This window comes from Chanodichthys erythropterus, chromosome 3, assembly GCF_024489055.1.
Source record: "Chanodichthys erythropterus isolate Z2021 chromosome 3, ASM2448905v1, whole genome shotgun sequence".
NCBI lineage: Eukaryota > Metazoa > Chordata > Actinopteri > Cypriniformes > Xenocyprididae > Chanodichthys > Chanodichthys erythropterus.
In genome coordinates this window covers 37,699,138-37,718,206 of record NC_090223.1, presented here as the reverse complement: position 1 = coordinate 37,718,206, position 19,069 = coordinate 37,699,138, and the positions used below count along the sequence as shown (strand labels likewise).

Here is a 19,069-nt window from a genome sequence, read left to right as displayed (position 1 = left end):
GTCTGTCTGTGTGTGTGTTAATATATCCCAAGTTTGTGTATGTACACTACCGTTCAAAAGTTTGGGGTCAGTACGGTTTTTTTTTTGGAATGTTTTGTTTTGTTTTAAAGAAATCAATTAAGGTATTCAGCAAGGATGCAGTGTACTGATCAAAAGTGACAGTAAAGACATTTATAATGTTACCAAAGATTTATTTCTAACTTTCTATTCATCAAAGAATCCTGAAAAGAAGAAGAAGTGTCTGTCTAGTTTCAGCAGCAAATCAGCATATTAGAATGAGCTCAAATTGCAAGTGCTGTTTTCTGGCGTAGACGTGCCAGGGGGGGTTAGTGCTCGCCTCAAACACACCATTACAAGTCAATTAACCATCGTAAGGACTTAGAAAACTATTTATGAAGGTAAAAAATAGTTACTTAGTTCTGCTTTAAAATGTATTCCAATAGAAAACAGTTCTTTAAAATTGTAATAATATTTCACAGTATTACTGTGTTTTTGTTTGTTTGTTTTTTGCTGTATTTTTAATCAAATAAATGCAGCCTTTGAGCATTAGAGACTTCATTAAAAAAAAAACTGTTAAGAAGAATCGTATCGACCCCAGACTTTTGTACAGTATACACTGTGTGCAGAATTATCAGGCAAGTTGATTTTCTGATCATAGTTTTTTTTTCCAAGCACATTTTACCAATTTCAAACCACATTAATCTGAATAACTACTATTATGTTTGTATTTAATCATTTATAAGTGATATATAATTGTTCATGAAGGCTGGAAATGAAAAATGCCTTATATTCAGGTGTGCAGAATTATTAGGCAGGTTTTCTTTTCAGTCTGAGTTTTTTTTTTTTTTGGCTCATTTTATCTGTAAAAGTCAAAAAGGACGCAATACTAATGCAATACTAGAAATTGCAAAGTTAAAGCATGGCCATTGGACAGCAAAATGCTCATTGGGTCAGCGGGGTCATACAAAAACAGGTGGAAAAGAAAAGACACATGTTACCTGCAAACTAATTAAGAATTAAGGTGAAGAATGAAGTGTGAAACCATCAGGAACCCTTTAGTCTCCAGCGCCACCATTTCCCAGTACTGAAACCTACCTGGAGTCTCCAGAAGTGCAAGGTGTCAGGATCTCAGAGACTTAGGTTAGCTAAAGGATCCCTGACCCGCTCTTAATAAGACCAGCACCACATCCTCTTGTACCACTGTTTGAAGAATTCATCTTCCAGAATCTGGCAGTAAGGTGTGGGAGTTCATTTTTAGTCCATCTCTTATCCTGAAATGTCCATCTTGCAAAGATTGGAAGTAGATTAGGAAGTAGTTATTAAGATTGATGTGGATTGGAATTGGTAAAATGTGCTTGGAAAAAAATCTGATGAGAAAGTCAACTTGCCTAATAATTCTGCACACGGTGTAGTGTGATAGTAATTTACATAAAGTACAAGAGAGTTATGTTGGTGTGGTCTCATGCTATATGTACTGTATATGTGTGCAGTGTTGTAGTAGTATATCTCTCTATAGCCACTCTGTCTTGTGATCACTGTAACGTTCCTCACCGTATCATTCTGTGTGGTGTACTGTGACGTGTCTCTAATACTGCCTCTGGCCCTCAGTATGTGTGCTGCTGTGGTAAGTGTCTTTTTCCGTCTCCACTGCTTCTGTGTCTAACCAGGTTTTCTGTGTCTCTCTTCTCTCTCTTTATTTATATATATTTCTCTCCCTCCCCTCTTTCACTCTGTTTTTGGCCTCCCCATCCTAATTTACTCCTGCATGAACCCCATCTCCACCTTTTTCTTCTTTTGAGCGCAATCTCTGTTTCTCTCTCTTTCTCTTTCATGCCTGGGGTCCCTCACTGTTAATGTGCTTTGTCTTGTGTAAATGCGGCCCTGTGTGCTTCCTATGCGTGTATTTGTATGGTCATATTTGTGGCGTGTCTTGTGTTTGTATGGAAATGGCTGTATAGCAGCCAAGGAGGAAAGGACGGCACCGGGGAGATAATCTCACTGTATGTGCAGCCGCTCTGTTTCATTATTACTTTCTCTCCATCATCAATCTCTGTTTGACCCTGTCTGACTCTGACATCTGTCTTTCTCTCTGTGGTCAATTCTCTGGAATCACATAATTTGTGCCTGAATATTTCAGGAGAAACTACTAGGAAAAAAAATTTTTTTGGCAATATTTATTTATTTTTAAAGAAAAGAAGCAATTAAGGAAGGATCATATGTAATATTTAACATAATACAGTATCTCACAGAAGTGAGTACACCACTCACATTTTTGTAAATATTTTATTATATCTTTTCATGTGACAACACTGAAGAAATGACACTTTGCTACAATTTAAAGTAGTGAGTGTACAGCTTGTGTAACAGTGTAAATTTGCTGTCCCCTCAAAATAACTCAACACACAGCCATTAAAGTCTAAACCGCTGGCCACAAATGTGAGTACACCCCTAAGTGAAAATGTCTAAATTGGGCCCAAAGTGTCAATATTTTTTGTGGCCACCATTATTTTCCAGCACTGCCTTAACCCTCTTGGGCATGGAGTTCAGCAGAGCTTCACAGGTTGCCACTGGAGTCCTCTTCCACTCCTCCATGACGACATCACGGAGCTGGTGGATGTTAGAGACCTTGGTTGCCGCCACACACGCTTGAAACCATCTGAACCAAATAAGTTTATCTTGGTCTCATCAAAACACAGGGCATGGTTCCAGTAATCCATGTCCTTAGTCTTCTTGTCTTCAGCAAACTGTTTGTGGGCTTTCTTGTGCATCATCTTTAGAAGAGGCTTCCTTCTGGGGTTTAGGCATTAATGGCTGTGTGTTGAGTTATTTTGAGGGGACAGCAAATTTACACTGTTATACAAGCTGTACACTCACTACTTTAAATTGTAGCAAAGTGTAATTTCTTCAGTGTTTTCACATGAAAAGATATGATAAAATATTTACAAAATGTGAGGGGTGTACTCACTTCTGTGAGATACTGTATGTATTTGAAAAAAAATATATATAGATGTATTTAAAACATCTATATGGAATTTTGCATACTGGAGCATTATTATTATTATTATTTGTACATATTTTAGACATGATTGTGTGCAGATAAAATCACACAAAACTCCTTGTCTGCCTCCTCCTAATGTATATCTGCTTTGTGCTATGCAACACTCATTATGTGCTGTGTTCATGTGCATGTTACATGTTTTCCTGTGCATATGTATCTGCAGTCTTTGTGCGCGAGTGTGCAATTATCTGTGCTGTGAGCGTGTGACTGTTGCTGAGCAGAGACATGCATTTTGGTGTTTAATGTGTCACAGGGAGAAAAGAGGGACTTTCTAAGGCTTTTATTTGTCATTTTATTATTATTTTAAGGGAAGTTTGGATGTGTTATTGAGTTACACTTACATCTATACTGGGATATACACTTGTCCACAGCAAAAATAAATAAAAACGAATCATTTTAAGTAAGGGATAATGTACATCCAGCCGGTTGTTATCTTAGAATAAACCCCAAGAGGGTGATCAGGACCCGCACAAATTTGACGAAGAAAAAAACTTTCCTAGCAAGCGAATAGCGCTGCTGACTTCAGTAACCTGGATGAGCCTGAGTTATCTGTTTTCAGTGGTTGTTATCAGGGAATAACATACCGCTGGATGGCGTGATTGACCAGTCAAAATCAAGTGTTCCATATAAATAATAAAAAAAAACCTTCAAACATAATGCTACAGTGATGGAAGTGGGTGAGGAAAAAATAATAAACATATTGTAACTTTCTATAAAATGCAAAACTGTAACCTAACTTTACTCAACACTACTGACTACATTTACATGTACCCAGATAGTCCATTTGTAATCAGATTGACAGCTTAATCGGATTGAAAAATGTTCATGTAAAACACCTTAATCGATCCGATTGAGCTTGATCCGAATGAAATTTCGATCAGATTGGAAGGGGTGGTTTATTCCTTTTCTAATCCGATCCAAAGCAAAAAATTACCATGTAAACACTTGAATCCGACTACTTTCTCATTCGTATTCAGTCTCTGGGGCACATGCGCAGTGCAGTGTTGATATGCAGTTCAAATTTACATCTTTAGATATAAAGATTTGCGAATGTGCATGCCAACGGGGCAAAAATAACAATGAGCTCTGTTGGTGTCAGGTCCATGGTTGTCTCCGCAAGTGTGATTGATATGACGTCACACGCAGAGCACGTGCGCCAAAGTTTTAATCTGAATGTATATAAAACACATATAAATGGATATTTGAATCAGATTACAGTGTTTAGAGTACACAGATATGCAATCGGATTCATTTCATTCGGATTGACGGAAATTGGTGCATATAAACATACTGTTTTAAAAAACTTGACTTGCTGTACTCTTCTAGCCTGTATATTGGCTGCAGAATAAACACAAAAATGGGTATATGACTATGTATGTGAGATTTCTACAAATGAATCAGTAACTGAAAGCTCTTGATGGTTTGTAATGCTGCATCCACGACTCTAGGTGTCAGTGTTGATAGTGTTTGACAGTGCAGCTGCACCAAAACAGTCAAGTTCATGCTTTTTTGAGATGGAAAGGCTTGAGCCACTGCAAACCACCCCACTCTGCACATCCCTTTTCTGGACCATATATTTGGTGTTGGCCCACACATTCTCTCTGAAGCCTGGACAGCCCCCTCTCTTCGCTCTTTGCGGTGTGCTTGACTGTAACTGATGGATAGAGGGGTCTGCTGGAAGACATGTGCTTCTCTCAAATGTTGTGTTTATAACCAATCAGTATTTTGACTTTATAGATTCAGTTCTGGATGCATGCGAGGCACGAACTTTTGCAGTTATCTTTTGGTTTCCCTCTCTCTCTTTTTTCATATTTTTTCTGTCTTTCTCTTCTTCTCGGACTCTGCATGGTGAATGGTGAATTTGTTTATCGGCTGAGTGTGTTCATCAGGTCTTACACAATCAAATCACACCAACTCCCAGACCTGCAGAATTAAACACACAAGTTTTAACTCATCATATATCCCTTTTACACCTGGTATTAACATGGTTGGGCAGATACGATCACAAATGGTCTGCACTATCTATAGATTTAAGCAGGGAACTTGTCTTGTTTTCCAGTAAAAATATCTAAAAATATCCTTAAAACAAGATCAATTTACTTGAGAAGCAAAAGTATGTAAAATAATATGGCATGTTTTTGGAGATATATCCATTACTCAAGTCTTTAGTGTCACATGATCCTTCAGAAATCATTCTAATATCCTGATTTGGTGCTCAAGAGAAAAAAAATCTTATTATCAGTGTAGAAAACAACTGTGCTCCTTAATATTTTGTGGAAAGTGAGATATGTTTTTTCAGTTCAAAAGAATAACATAAAACTCCTTTGATTTATTGCTTCCTTTCTAAATAAAAGTATATTTATTTTTTTAAAAATGTATTGACCCTAAACTTCTGAATGATAAAGCAAGTGATGTAAATATTCACACAATCGGATATCGTTTCCCTTGAAATAGTTTCAAAAGTGGCCACAGGAGACTCGTTTGTCTCAGCTGACTGCTTGTGAAGGGATCATCCGAGACGGATGTTAATATCAGGTGTAAACAAGGCCGTACATTCGCACGACCATCTGCCTGCCGTTACTAAATAGTACAGAAATGAAGCTCCCTTCTCAAATCTTCCATACCCATCTATTTCCAATAAACAGAAACCTCTCTCTTCCTTCGCTCCCTTTTCTTTTCTCTCCCTACCTCTTTCTCTGTCCTGTGCCGTCTCTATCAGCAGACCATCACTGATAACAGTCCTATGAAGCGCTCGGCTTCATCTCTGGGACACGGGCGTCCAGGCCGCCCAATGCGGGGTGAGGACTACGCCATGGAGAGGGTTATCCCAGAAGAGGGCCACAGACATGGGCATCGCCACCGAGACCGCAGTCACCGTGCATCAGAGCGGTCCCTGAGCCGCTACACCGATGCTGACACAGGTCACAGATGAAAGCAGTTATTTCAATGGTATTGATGGCTTTTTCTGTGTACAAGAGAATAGGGAGAACTAACCTTTTTTCCCTCTCTGGCTGTGGCCAAGCAGGTCTTGGTACTGATCTCAGCACCACCACACAGTCAGGAGACCTGCCATCCAAGGAGAGGGACCGAGGCCGTGCCAAAGACCGCAAGCACCACCATCATCACCATCACCACCACAGTTCTGTAGATAAGGAGCACTACGGACATGAGAGAGAGCGAGGAGACTACGGCCACAGACAGTCTAGAGAGAGAGACCGCCGCTGGTCCCGCTCACCGAGTGAGGGCAGAGAGTGCCTGACTCACAGACAGGTGGGCCATTCAGTCATAATGAACATGTGCTCATAATGCATTTATAGACACTTATTACAGTTCAACATTTCTGCAGCACTGAGAAAAAGAAAATATATATATTTTATATCTTCTTACATCAATAATTTTGCCTTCACTGTTTTCCGGAAAAATGATCCAGGCATCCTTTTTGAAAAAAACAAGAAAAAAAATAAGTTACATTTACTTTTTTTTTTAAATATTATTGTTTAAAATTGTTTACAATATTAAGACTTTCAGAGAATCATAATTGAATTAGGTTTATTGAACATACCTCATTAGCAAATAGTTTTTTTTTTCTCTGGTTTTAAGAACAAACAGATTATAAACATTGTTTAGAAAAGAGACAAAAAACTATTTTGCCAATAGTAAAAAAAAAAAGAAAAGTAAACTTTATTCAATTCCTAATTTACGGAATAGGATTAGGGCCAAGCAATAATAAAAAAAAAATAAAACCATCTCGAGATTAAGGTTGTTAAATTTCGAGAAAAAAGTCAAGATAAAATGTTGAGAATAGTCATTATATTACGAGAAAAAAGTTGTTAAATTACAATAACAAATTCGTTAAATTATGAAAAAAATGTTGTTAAATTTCGAGAAAAAAGTTGAAATAAAATTTTGAGAATAAACTCATTGTTGTTAAATTACAATAACAAATTCGTTAAATTACGAGAAAAAAGTCATTAAATTACGAGAACAAATTCGTTAAATTATGAGAAAAATGTTACATTTCGAGAAAAAAAGTCTAGATAAAATGTTGCGAATAAAGTAATTAAATTACGAGAAAAAAAGTCGTTAAATTATGAGAACAAATTCGGAATTTTAGAGATTAATTTCTTTAATCTCGAGATGTTTTTATTTTTTTTATTATTGCTTGGCCCTAATCCTCTTCTGTACTAATTAATTAAGAATTAAACTAAATTTTAATTAAGAAATTAACATATACACTATCATTCCAAAGTTTGGGGTCAGTGAATTAATAAAAAAACATTTATGTTTCAAATTTCTTTGAGCTTTCTTTTCCTCAAACAATCCTGAAAAAAATAAATTATCATGGTTTTCACAAATATATCAAGCAGCTAAACCGTTTTCCACGTTGATAATAATAATAAGAAATGTTCCTTGAGCTTACAGGAATAAATTACATTTGAATACATACAGGAAAACAGTCATTTTAAAATGTAATAATATTTCACAATATTTTTGGTTTGACTGTGTGTGTATATTTATATATATATATATAATACTTGTTTTATTTTTTTACTGGAAAACAAGACAAAAATAGTGATTTTTTTTTGCAGAGAACCCATCTGTTTCTTGTATTAAAACAGGCTGTTTAACTTAAAGGATCCAAGATTTTAGGTCTGTTGTAGAATCATTTTATGCTCCTTGTTATTTAACTAATGTTGTGACACTATCTGATAGTCAGGCTCCAAAATAATGTGATCAGTCTGAATTTCAGTTTGAATTGACATTAACAAACCTAGTCTGTCAAGACCAAAACTGAAGTTATTTTCACAGCTGCAACAGAATTAAATTCTTTTTGTTTGTTTGTTTGTTTTTTCTTCCTTGTGTCCTCTCTTTTCCCTGTGATATGTTGCTTAATTTTTGGTCATTTATTTTATTGCTGTTTGCATTGGTCGCTTTGCTCTGCTGCTTTTCAATGTCTCCCATTCTTGCATTTCTCACTCTCTCTTATGACTGCGCTCTTTCCTCTCTGACTGCGGTGTGTGTGTGTGTGTGTGTGTGTGTCACCTCCTACTGTCTTTCTTCTTGTTGTGTGGTTAATTTTGTGGTTCTGTTTTATTTGCCTTGTTCCATTTTCATGTAGGGCAGTAGTTCAGTAAGCGGCAGTCCAGTCCCCTCCACCTCCGGGACCAGCACGCCCCGCCGCGGCCGGCGTCAACTACCCCAAACCCCCGCTACGCCCCGGCCCCATGTTACCTACTCTCCCGTGGTCCGTAAGCCCATCGGGGGCACCCCCCCTCCCGGCCAGCAGAACCGACTGCCTGCCCCGACCTCGCGTCGGTTCAGTCCGCCTGGCCCGGAGCCCCCGCTTCCCCCTCACCATCACCCGTCGCCTCCCCACCACGGCTCTCCCCGCTCCTCACGTCATGCTCACTGGGGCCCCGACCCTGCGGAGAGTGTGGAGGGCGACGGTTTCTACGATGACCAAGACTATGAGTTCAATCACCATGAACCTCCATCCTACGAGCAAAGCCCTGTGCAGGGCAACCCTCACCCACATTCCCCCAGGACTTCCCGCCACAGCACCCCCCCTCAGGGCCACCCGCGGCGCATGCCAAATGGCTATCGTTCGTCCTCGCCCTCTCCGCACCACCACGCCACCAACCACCCGGGAACGCATAAGCCTCCTCATCCCAGAGGGCCCAGGAAGGGCCTCCATGAACCCTACAGTGAGACTGATGAGGATGACTGGTGCTAGCCTCTGGGACGGGGAGGGGCGAGTCCTTCCACTCTTTCTGGAACGGACTGCCACCAAACAGAGTGTAGGCTCACAGTAAAACAATACTCTCACTGGATTGGCCGATCTGTCCTGGGAAACACTTGGCAGTGCGCTGAATGTCCACAGGGGAAATCAAGGCATGATTCGTTTCTTTCTATTTCTTGTTTCTTTTCCGATTCCTCTGCTGCCAAGTGTTTCTCTGAAAGCGACGGACTGCTGACAGTGAATATGAAGACTAACGAATATGAAATCCTGTTCTTAGCCTTTTTCTGAAGAATACAAAAAATGTTTTGATAAGGAGGAGGAATGTCTGAACATTTTTCCCCAGGACATTTCATGCAGTCCCTCCGGAAATGAGACGCTACAAACTCTATAGCACTCGTTTAAAAAAAAAAAAAAAAAACGGTGAGGTGGGTCACTTTTTATTTCACAGAACTTGAATGGAGATTCGTTTATTGCAAAAATCAGTCCAGATGCTGGGAAATATCGATGAGTTTTATCATCTATGTTTACTGTTAATAATTATCCCAGTTGAGGGGGAGGCGTTCGCCCGTGCGGGTAAGTTGTGGGTGGGAAATGGAGACGGGTGGAGGTGAACTCACCTGAACTAAAATAGGAAAGTCCACCCTGCACTTCAGCCCCCCGAATGCAAGAAAGAAGAATCACAAAAAAAAACAAAAAAAAAAGGAGAGAAAAATGAAAAGCTCCTCACTCTTTCTTCTTCTTCGGCTTCGTCTTCTGCTTCTCATTGGAAACACTGGAGTTTGAATCTTCTGTTGCACTGCCCAGCTTTGTTTGAACTCCTAGAAAATAAATCCTTTGGAAATCCTGCATGATTGAAAAAAAGGAAAAAAAACAAGTTAAAAATACACAGGGAAACTTTGGATAAAAAGGGGAAAAGGGGGGATCAATTTTTTGGCTCTTTTGTCATGTCTGTGAAGTTCTTTCTCTCTCCCGCCGGCGCCCTCCGTCTCTCTCTCTCACGACTCTCTGTGATCCCTCTCTCCTGAAGGAAAGGGGAGATGAAGCCATTGCTAACGTTCAAACTACTAGTAAATGGGTGAGCAGAGGGATGTTCGCAATTTTTTTATACCAGATTTGGTGCCAAATACCACATACAATAAAGATTGTGAATCAAAAATAAAGGGATAGCACAATTATTTTTAAGCTTGAGACATTTTATAACACTTTATTTACATTCCTCTATCACTGTATAGATAATTTGCTCACTTGCACAAAAATGCAGACATAGTAGCACATAAAATACTCACAAACATATAACAGGCAAAGTACACGTGTGATTCTTTTCCCTTAAACCGCCGTAAACATGCTCTTCCAGTCTTCCAGGGTAAATGCAGAGAGAGAGAGAGATGAGGGGAGGGGGGGTGGAGAAGAGAGAGAGAACCTCTCCATCTTTACATATGATTTCATGTTGATAATGACAATGTGTGTATAAAGATGATCACATAAATGATAAGTGATGATGATGATGATAATGATGATGATGCTTTTAATTTAATTTTCTACCTGTTTTTGTATTTGACTGCTGCTCTTTGTATTGCCATACTTGTTTTCATGTGAGTTTTGTGTAGATGGTGTGTGGAGCTCTGTGATAGTGATCCATTATGGGCCATGACAGAAACCCATCTGACCTTCAGCCAATGTCCTCGGTAGCTCGACGACTTGGACTGTTTCTATGGAAACACTTTCTCAGCCATATCAGTGAGCGTTAATGACAGTTTGAAGCATGCATCTGATCTCAAGTCTCTGTAACTGTGAACACTTTTTATCAAGAAGGAAAAAATGGAAAAGAAAGTAGAGGAAGAGCTGACTAGTTATCGACCATATTGATATAAACAGGATATAAACGATATTAAAAAGAGAGTTTAGATGTTAGTTAACAAGGATTAATTAGGTTGGTGTAAAATTCTTACATTTTATATTTAAAAAAAAATCTTCCTTTTAAATGCTGATTTTTATTTATTGAAATTATTTTTATAATTATCTATTATTAATTATTTATTTTCTACCTTTAAACCAGTGGTTTTCAACCAGGGGGCCAGAATTCCAACAATGACTAAATCAATTATTTTAAATATACTCACTTATAATCAAATTGTAGTAAATATCAAAACTCCCCTCCAAAAAAAGATACAAAACAAGAAGCTTTGTCATATTTATAGAAATATCTCAGCCTATTTGGGAATCAAAAAGGTTGAGAACCACTGCTTTAAACTGACCTATAAAAAAAATCCTTAAGACTTTTCGATGTGTAGGTAAATAAATGTGAAAAGGTAACTGAGCTCCACTACCTCTACTCGATCAGCAGATGGCGCTGTGATCCACATTGTTCAGCAGCCAGAGGTTCTGGCTCCATCAGTCTCACCTTTTTCTGTTCCATGTTTATGTCAATGACCTGTACATTGAGAGTAGTACTATGTGTCTGTCACCGATGGTGCACCGTTCTGTGTTCAGGAAATGTAACACAGCCAGTCAAACTGCACAGGAACATGTAACACAGCCAATCAAATTGCATGGGTGAAACAATGACCGGGCCTTTTCTGCCAAAACTTGTCTCTTGTGTCCCACTGATCTTTGTGTCTCTTCGGCCCACATTACCATTGCCATCTCAGTATTGTTTATGAGGCAGAATCCTCTGTGGAATGACTCGGCATACACAGACACGCTGCCGATCCAGTCCAACTTTGCAGCATGTGCAAATTAGACGATGTATGTAGCATTTACTACCATATTTTCACACAGTCCCACTTGAGTGAGTCCTGTATGTAGCACTACTGATGAAACTGGTACATTTGTGGCTCTCCTTATATGTATAAGTGTGTCCACAACTGGTGAGTATTGTCTTTGAGGATGTAAACACAAGATAGGCTACAGGATCCAAGTTTCATGTCTCCCCTTGCTAGTTGAGCATTAACTAGATTTTGTTATTACTGAATTTTGAATTACTGTGCCTTATTCAGCATTATTTAGACTGCACGTCTCATCTTTACACATTTATACAGCTGCAATGTGTCTGTTTGCAGTAAAATCGTCTCTCTCTCTTGATTTCTTTTATCCACAACAGGCATTTAGCTTGAGTGACTTTATATGGAGAGTATCTATATGCAATACAACCCTGTTTTGAGTTGCAACAAGCGTATAAGGAAATTATGTGTCTGTATGTTTGTGAGCAATGTGTGTTTCGTGATCAGGTTTATGAGGACGTGTTTGACAAAAATCACCATGTGAACGATTTTCGGTCATCCTCATTTGCATGCATGATGTTCGCTCAGCGTCTTGCTGTGTGTGTGTGAGAGAGAAAAGACACGCGATTGTCTGGATAGGACATTGACATTTCTCATTGTCTGTCATAATTCACCGTTACTAACAACCTCATGTTTGGCAAAACAAGTGATGATTAAAAATACAATGCCGACGTGGGAGTCACACTGTAAAAAGAGGAAAGTAAAAAGCAAGTTTTTGTCAGAAACAAAACAAAACAAACAAAAAAACGTAGAGAAGCATTTACCTCGAGAACTGCATGTGCAATGTGCATGCCACAGCGTTTGATAAAAAGTCAACTGCAGGAATAAAAAAAGAAGACATGTTTTGTAGAAAAACACAAGTACAGATAAATCTTTTTTAAAAGTAATATATTCCTTTATGCTCTATTTTTTAAAACAAAAAAAAATAGCATATTCTGGGGAGGAAAATCACTTTGATGCAATTTGAAAGTTGTTTATTTCTTTATGTTTCTAGCTTTTTTTTTTTTTTTTTTTTTTTTTTCTTCTGCCAACTAGAAGGAGAGACACTTCAACACTATGTTCAGGGCACGTCAATATGACAACTGTCACAAAAAAATAAATAAATAAATAAATAAAAGAGTCAAGAAGAAAATCCTTGCTGTTGTGCGCAAAACTCTGTTTTAGTTCTGAAATCCCCCATGTTCATCTTCCTCTGCTTTCACTATGAGTTTCTGATTCTTACACAGTTCAAAAGGAATGTGCTTTTGGCAAAGCAGGGCATGATTGTGAGTACACACAACTGAATGCATCCTCTGATTCACAGATCTTACAGTGGTATAGAAAATTCTTGTTCTCTGTCTTAGCCTTATCTGACACACAGAGGGATCAGACCACAGGGGTAGTCATAAGACACCCCCGGGGCTTCAGAGGTTAAGTGCCTTGCTTAAATTGAGCATGGTCGGGAGAAAGTGCTTTGAGCGGCATTAAACACTTTCCATTCATGGTGCTGCTAGCAGTTACACACTTGCACTGCTGGCAAATGTTTAAAAAGTATTTCAGACATTTCTTCAGTTTTTCTCCCTTTTTTTTTCTCCATTTCCCATTTTTTATTACAAATTATGGTCCTTATTTTGTCCCACTTGTGCTTTAATGCCAGCGCTGCTTGAGCTACAAGCATGATGATCATGTTATCCAGCTTGTTTTTTTAAAAGCCTCTTGTGAAGTGATAATAAGAACATCAAATACAAAGAGTTAAAGGGTTAGTTCACCCAAAATTCTGAACCACTTTCAAGGCCCGGAAAGGTAGTAAACACATATGTTGCGTCCCAAATGATGCACTTTACACTATGCACTTGTACACTATGTAATTATCCATGTAGTGCATACCTGGCAACATTTGTGTACCAAAATCCAGGGGCGGGGGGGCATTATTATGATAACAATATGACTTACTGTTTATTTATATTTATTTTTATTATTATTACAAATTTTATTACATAAACATAAAGACTGCACAGCAGTTAAAAATGCTGAATGTAACAAAATTGCATAAATTTCATGTATTTAACATTGTACTTTAACATTACATTGAAGGTCGAAATGCCCGGTGTGGCCTTCTGTGCCACAGTGATTTAGTGTCCTGAGTAACTTCATTTTTCCCACATTGTCCGATATTAAAATCAGTGTGACACACTTTGCAAAAGGTGTGGGCATTGATGATATGGCTTTGAGATATGAAATCAAATTCTTCTGCCCAGCTATTGTTAATATTGATGTATATTTTGTATATTATATTTTTTTTCACTGAGTCGTCTTCTCCCAATTCTACCAATGATGCTTGATTGAACTTCCCATGTCTAGTACCTGCGCAGATATCAACAGCGTAGCTGCACTGTCAGAAAAAAAGCTATGACGCTGTCACTGGGGCAGTACCCTATAAGGTACAAAGGTAAAAAAGTACTATGTACTTTAACTGTACTAATATGTACCTTTAAGGTACTAATATGCACCATTTAGGGGTAAGAAAGGTACAAAGATGTACCTTTTCACTTTTGTACCTTAGGGTACTGCCCCAGTGACAGCGCTGTACCTTTTTTTCTGACCGTGTGGGTTGTAGGTTGCCAGGTTGAGGTCACGAATGGGTTGAAATTTATTTGTATTTATTTGATTGTGTGAGTAGAATGCGTTTCATACAAGATGTGGCAACTGGACATAATAATATATTGGAATAATATGTTGATGTGATTATTCATATAATGAGGTTTGGGCCATACAAATTTCAAGAGTTTCCCAGGAGAAATAACAAAATGGGAGAGGGGGGGGGGATGGGGGGGATGGGTGTGAAATACAGGTGAATCCCGGGAAAAACGGGAGTGTTGACAGGTATGGTGTAGTGTGTGAATTTTATAAGACTATTTTGTCATTCAGTATCAGAGTCTGGTAGCCCCTCCCCCTCCGCTGCATAATTAAAGCTGCAACAGTTGAGTGCATGAAGTGTCCAACATTCCACACTTTGTTTTTCCATTAATTTAGTGCATCATCGGGTTTTTTTAAAGTGTAATTTTTTTTTTTTCAATTTTCAGTGTGAACACACTACTCACACTATTCATACTTAAGCATTATTCTATAATGTTTTTAAGTACGCGAATTGGGACACAACAATAGTTAAAATAATGACCCCAGTGGTTCAACCTTATGTTATGAAGCGACGACAATACTTTTTGTGCGTCATTCGTCGTGCTGCTCACGTGAACAGCGGTGAGCCGGTGTTCTGACCAAGCGTGCCACACGAGTCCTGAAAAGTGAAGCCAAAGCATCTTGATCGCCCTGAGGTGGCTGGATGCAGTATAGGTCATAAACCCCACCCTCCATTTAATGTAATGGGATGTGAGACAAACTTAAAAATCAAATGATCAAATATTTCTTTCCAAAAATGGTTTCTGTCATTTTAGAGAGTCATTTTTAGCGCTGATGTCAAGTGTTCATTCTTTAAAGTACCCGTTGAACCGGAAGTTGCAAACGACTCTTCTCCAGTGTTGTGACGTATTTCCAAGTGAAACAGAATATTGAACAGAGGGCAGAGTTTTACTTTAGCTAGCGCTACTCCTCTCCATCTCTCGCTCATAGCAGACTAACGGTTTCACACCGACACAATACATTGTTCTGTAGTAAACTACTAACCGATTCTGCGGGAGTTTGGGCGGGACCTTGATATTACGGCTCCACTTCACGATCACTATACTGCGCAGACTCTGGCTCCAAATTAACTACTGCACAGACTCCAGACTCAAGATGTCAGCGCTATATTGGCACACTGGCGGCTTCATTTACTACAATGGAAGAGAGTGAAGATGTGTCATCTTTTGCAGTCTTAAGGCCCCGATATACTTCAAACAAAGTTCTTTTTCGTTCTTCATTTAGAGGTAAAACGAAGTTCGAAATGCGTGACCACGATATACTGTAAACGAACATCTGACGCCACCCAAACTGCTGAGAGCGACGTTTAGATGAATATGTAAATATGTGCAGTGCACTTTTTTCTCAGTAACAAAAAAAACACAACAAAAATGAGAAAACAGCAAGCATTTATTAAAGAAAGCATTAGAAAAGCGTCTGATCATAACAACATGGGTTTGTTAGCACGAGCTCTGCAAAGTAGCACTCCAGTCACATCACGTCTTCATATAGCACTTCAATAGATTGCTTAAAATCAAACAGCTTTGCAGTATCAAACATGAAAAACAGTGTTAGTGCCTCATTTTATCAGAAGCACAACTTCAATTTGTACTATAAAGCGGCTACCCAGTGTGTTCATGTTATCACCCGCAGAGATCTCAACAGATCAAATGAGTCAGAGACTCGTCCCACGCAAGTGAAGGTGGAGTTATCGTCACTGACCAATGGTAGTACGAAGGTGTTTTGCAGCTGGAGCGAACTTTTCCTGAAAGTTTGCTTTGGCAAACCATTTCAAACTTCCAAAAAGAACACAAAATGAACTTCATTTTGGCCTGATTTTGTTCAAAATGATGTCACATCAGTTCGTTCTTCGATTTCGTTTGAAGTATACCAGGGCCTTAAAGGGTTAGTTAACCCAAAAATGAAAATTATGTCATTAATGACTCACCCTCATGTCGTTCCAAACCCGTAAGACCTCGTTCATCTTCAGAACACAGTTTAAGATATTTTAGATTTAGTCCGAGAGCTTTCGTCAACAACGTCGTTGTTTTTGGCGATTAGGACATCTGCGACATGCACACTTACACACCATTTTAAAAAATATAGCAATACCAAAATACAAACAATGTAGAATAGCTTGAATACAGCGTGCGTCTCCCTCAGACTGTAAACGAAGCTCAGGCGCACCGGATAATACGTCAGCAGCGTCACTGCGGAGTCGTGAACCCGGATTGACAACAGACCCGGAAGAGAAGACAATGCTGAATAAAGTCGTAGTTTTTGTTACTTTTTGGACCAAAATGTAATTTTGATGCTTAAACAAATTCTAACTGACCCACTGATGTTACATGGACTACTTTGATGATGTTTTTATTATCTTTCTGGACATGGACAGTTTACCGTACATTTTCAAAGGAGAAACAGAAAACTTTCGGACTAAATATAAAATATCTTAAACTAAAAATGAACCGAGGTCTTACGGGTGTGGAACAACATGAGGGTGAGTCATTAATGACATAATTTTCATTTTTGGGTGAACTAACCCTTTAAGGTTATGATGCAGAACCTGGAAGCACTGTAAGGTGTCTACAGCATAGTCTGACTGGGAAAAAATGATTGACTAAAGTTATTTTTTGCACACAAAGTATTCTCGTCACTTCATAACATTAAGTTTGAAACAGTGTAGTCACATGAACTGTTTTAATGATGTCTTTACTACATTTATGGCCCCTGAAAGTGGTAATAATATTGCAGTCTTTCAGAGGCCAGAAAGCTCATGGATTTCATCAAAAATATCTTATTTTGTGTTGCAAAGATGATCAAAGGTCTTACAGGTGAGTAATTAATGACAGAATTTGTATTTTTTGGGTGAACTAATCCTTTAAATGGTTAACAAATGTAGGCCTACTCATCCTCATGTCATTTCAAACCAGCCATTTTTTTCTGTGGAACATAAAAGATGTTTTTTCACTGTAATAGTAGGTAGCCTAACCAAAACTGTTTGATTACTAAACGTATTTTGTTGAATGTAGCTAAATTCTCACTTTTAGTGTATTTCAAAGGCTAAATAATAATAAATTATGAGGCAGCAGCATTTGGGTGGCGTGTGGCTAAATTATAAACTTGTTCCTTTTGTTTTTACCCTTGCTCTGTCCTTTTCTGATCCTGCATGTCTTTGTGTATATGTAGTTCTGCTGATCCGAGTGCTATAAAGTCGTTTGGTCAGGAGATTGCAGGAGCTAACAGTGCATTCCTGTGAGATTTCAGACACTGGCGGCTCAGGTTTCAGACTCCAAAGGGAAGGGAGGGGGAAAGGCTCATTCCATTAGCAGGACAATCGATGGGCCACACAGGCATTCAGCAGCTCCCCCTCCCCCTTGGCTGTCTGCTGTATGTCGGCCAGATGTGCGGATGTGTGAAGGGTGCTATCCTTCCTCTAGTCTAATAATACCTCCTTCCGCTCACTAGCACATTCCTCTCCCGCGCCTGCCGCACTTCCTGCTTCCTTACCCCAACATGAGGCATGATTTTGCTGGGTCAACAACAAATATGCACATGGCTCACATGCAGGTTTATACCCTATCTATTACACATAGCCTGTCTTTTCCATTTTATTCATAGTGTTTGTTGTTAATCAATGTGAATCAGGTTTTGAACTAAATACAAAATCTGTTCTAACTACTATCATTATATTAATTCAAACAAGTGTATAAGTATTAGGTTTTTAATAATTTCAAATTTATCGGCGAGCATTAAAAACCATAGACAGAAATCTGTAACCACAGCAACAGTATGTTGTTCCAGCGCTGTATAGCTGTAACAAAAACGGTCATTTTTTACCCTGTTGTAATTTTAGTGTAGACTATTTGTTCTAATTACTATCTTATTAATTCAAACAAGTGTAAAATAGATGTTTAATAATTTTTAATTTATCGGCGAGCGTTAAAAACCAACGGAAATCGGTAACCACAGCAACAGTATGTTGCTCGAGCGCTGTATGGTAACAAAAACGGTCATTTTTTTACCCTGTTGTAATTTTAGTGTAGACTATCTGTTCTAAGTTACTATCTTATTGTATTAATTCAAACAAATGTAAAATAGATTTAACGTTATAATTTAATAATTTTAAATTTATCGGCGAGCATTAAAAACCAACATAAATGGCGTTCTGCAAAGGTAACTATAGCAACAGTATGTTGCTCGAGCGCTGTAACATTTTGACCATGGTCATTTTTACTGTTAAATTAGATATAAATATTATGTTAATAACAGAAGATATAATTAAAAGTTAGCTAACTAGCTACTAGAGGCGCCAAAGGACAATTTTGGGTGCGCGTGAAGACCTTAAACGGATTACCGCCGAAAATTATTCCTTGGAAAATTCCTTGTTTGCACATTGCAGTTTGGATAGGAGCTTTGTGATATAAGGTTTGTTGAACACATACACTCACACATAAACTAGGATAACTTTAACGTTGACTTTAAGTAGAGAAGGACAATGACTAATAAAATAAGTGTTAAGTTTGGGTTGAACAACACTTGCTAATGGGCCGTTCATAATCTGTAAACGACTTAAACGTTTTACAGCTTCTCTTCTTTTGTTCCCCATATCCTGAACCGGTTATGGGGGTTGAAAAGAAGTGGGAGTGTGAAAAGAGACGACAGCAGCGATTATCCGGCCTGATGTGCTCACCGCTTCCTGCTTTCCGCGAACACCTCCTGCCCGCGAGCCATCCGCACCTCCGGTCACATGACCGCGAATACTTTCAAGAGAGCGCATACAACTATGATCTGACTTCGTCAGATCATTTCCCCCGGATAAACCGGTCTAAAGAT

At 38.6% G+C, this 19,069-nt stretch overlaps 1 protein-coding gene across 1 annotated transcript in view; it reads left to right on the top strand.

The window, feature by feature from the left end:
• Positions 1-10,172, top strand: part of cacna1aa (calcium channel, voltage-dependent, P/Q type, alpha 1A subunit, a) — a 103,081-nt gene extending 92,909 nt beyond the window's left edge. Inside the window, exons 45-48 of the mRNA XM_067382144.1 lie at positions 1,962-2,000; positions 5,781-5,979; positions 6,084-6,328; positions 8,178-10,172. Of these exons, the coding sequence (XP_067238245.1) occupies positions 1,962-2,000; positions 5,781-5,979; positions 6,084-6,328; positions 8,178-8,792 (1,098 nt within the window). The 3' untranslated portion in view covers positions 8,793-10,172. The remainder of the gene's footprint in view (positions 1-1,961; positions 2,001-5,780; positions 5,980-6,083; positions 6,329-8,177) is intronic.
• Positions 10,173-19,069: the final 8,897 nt, after the last annotated feature.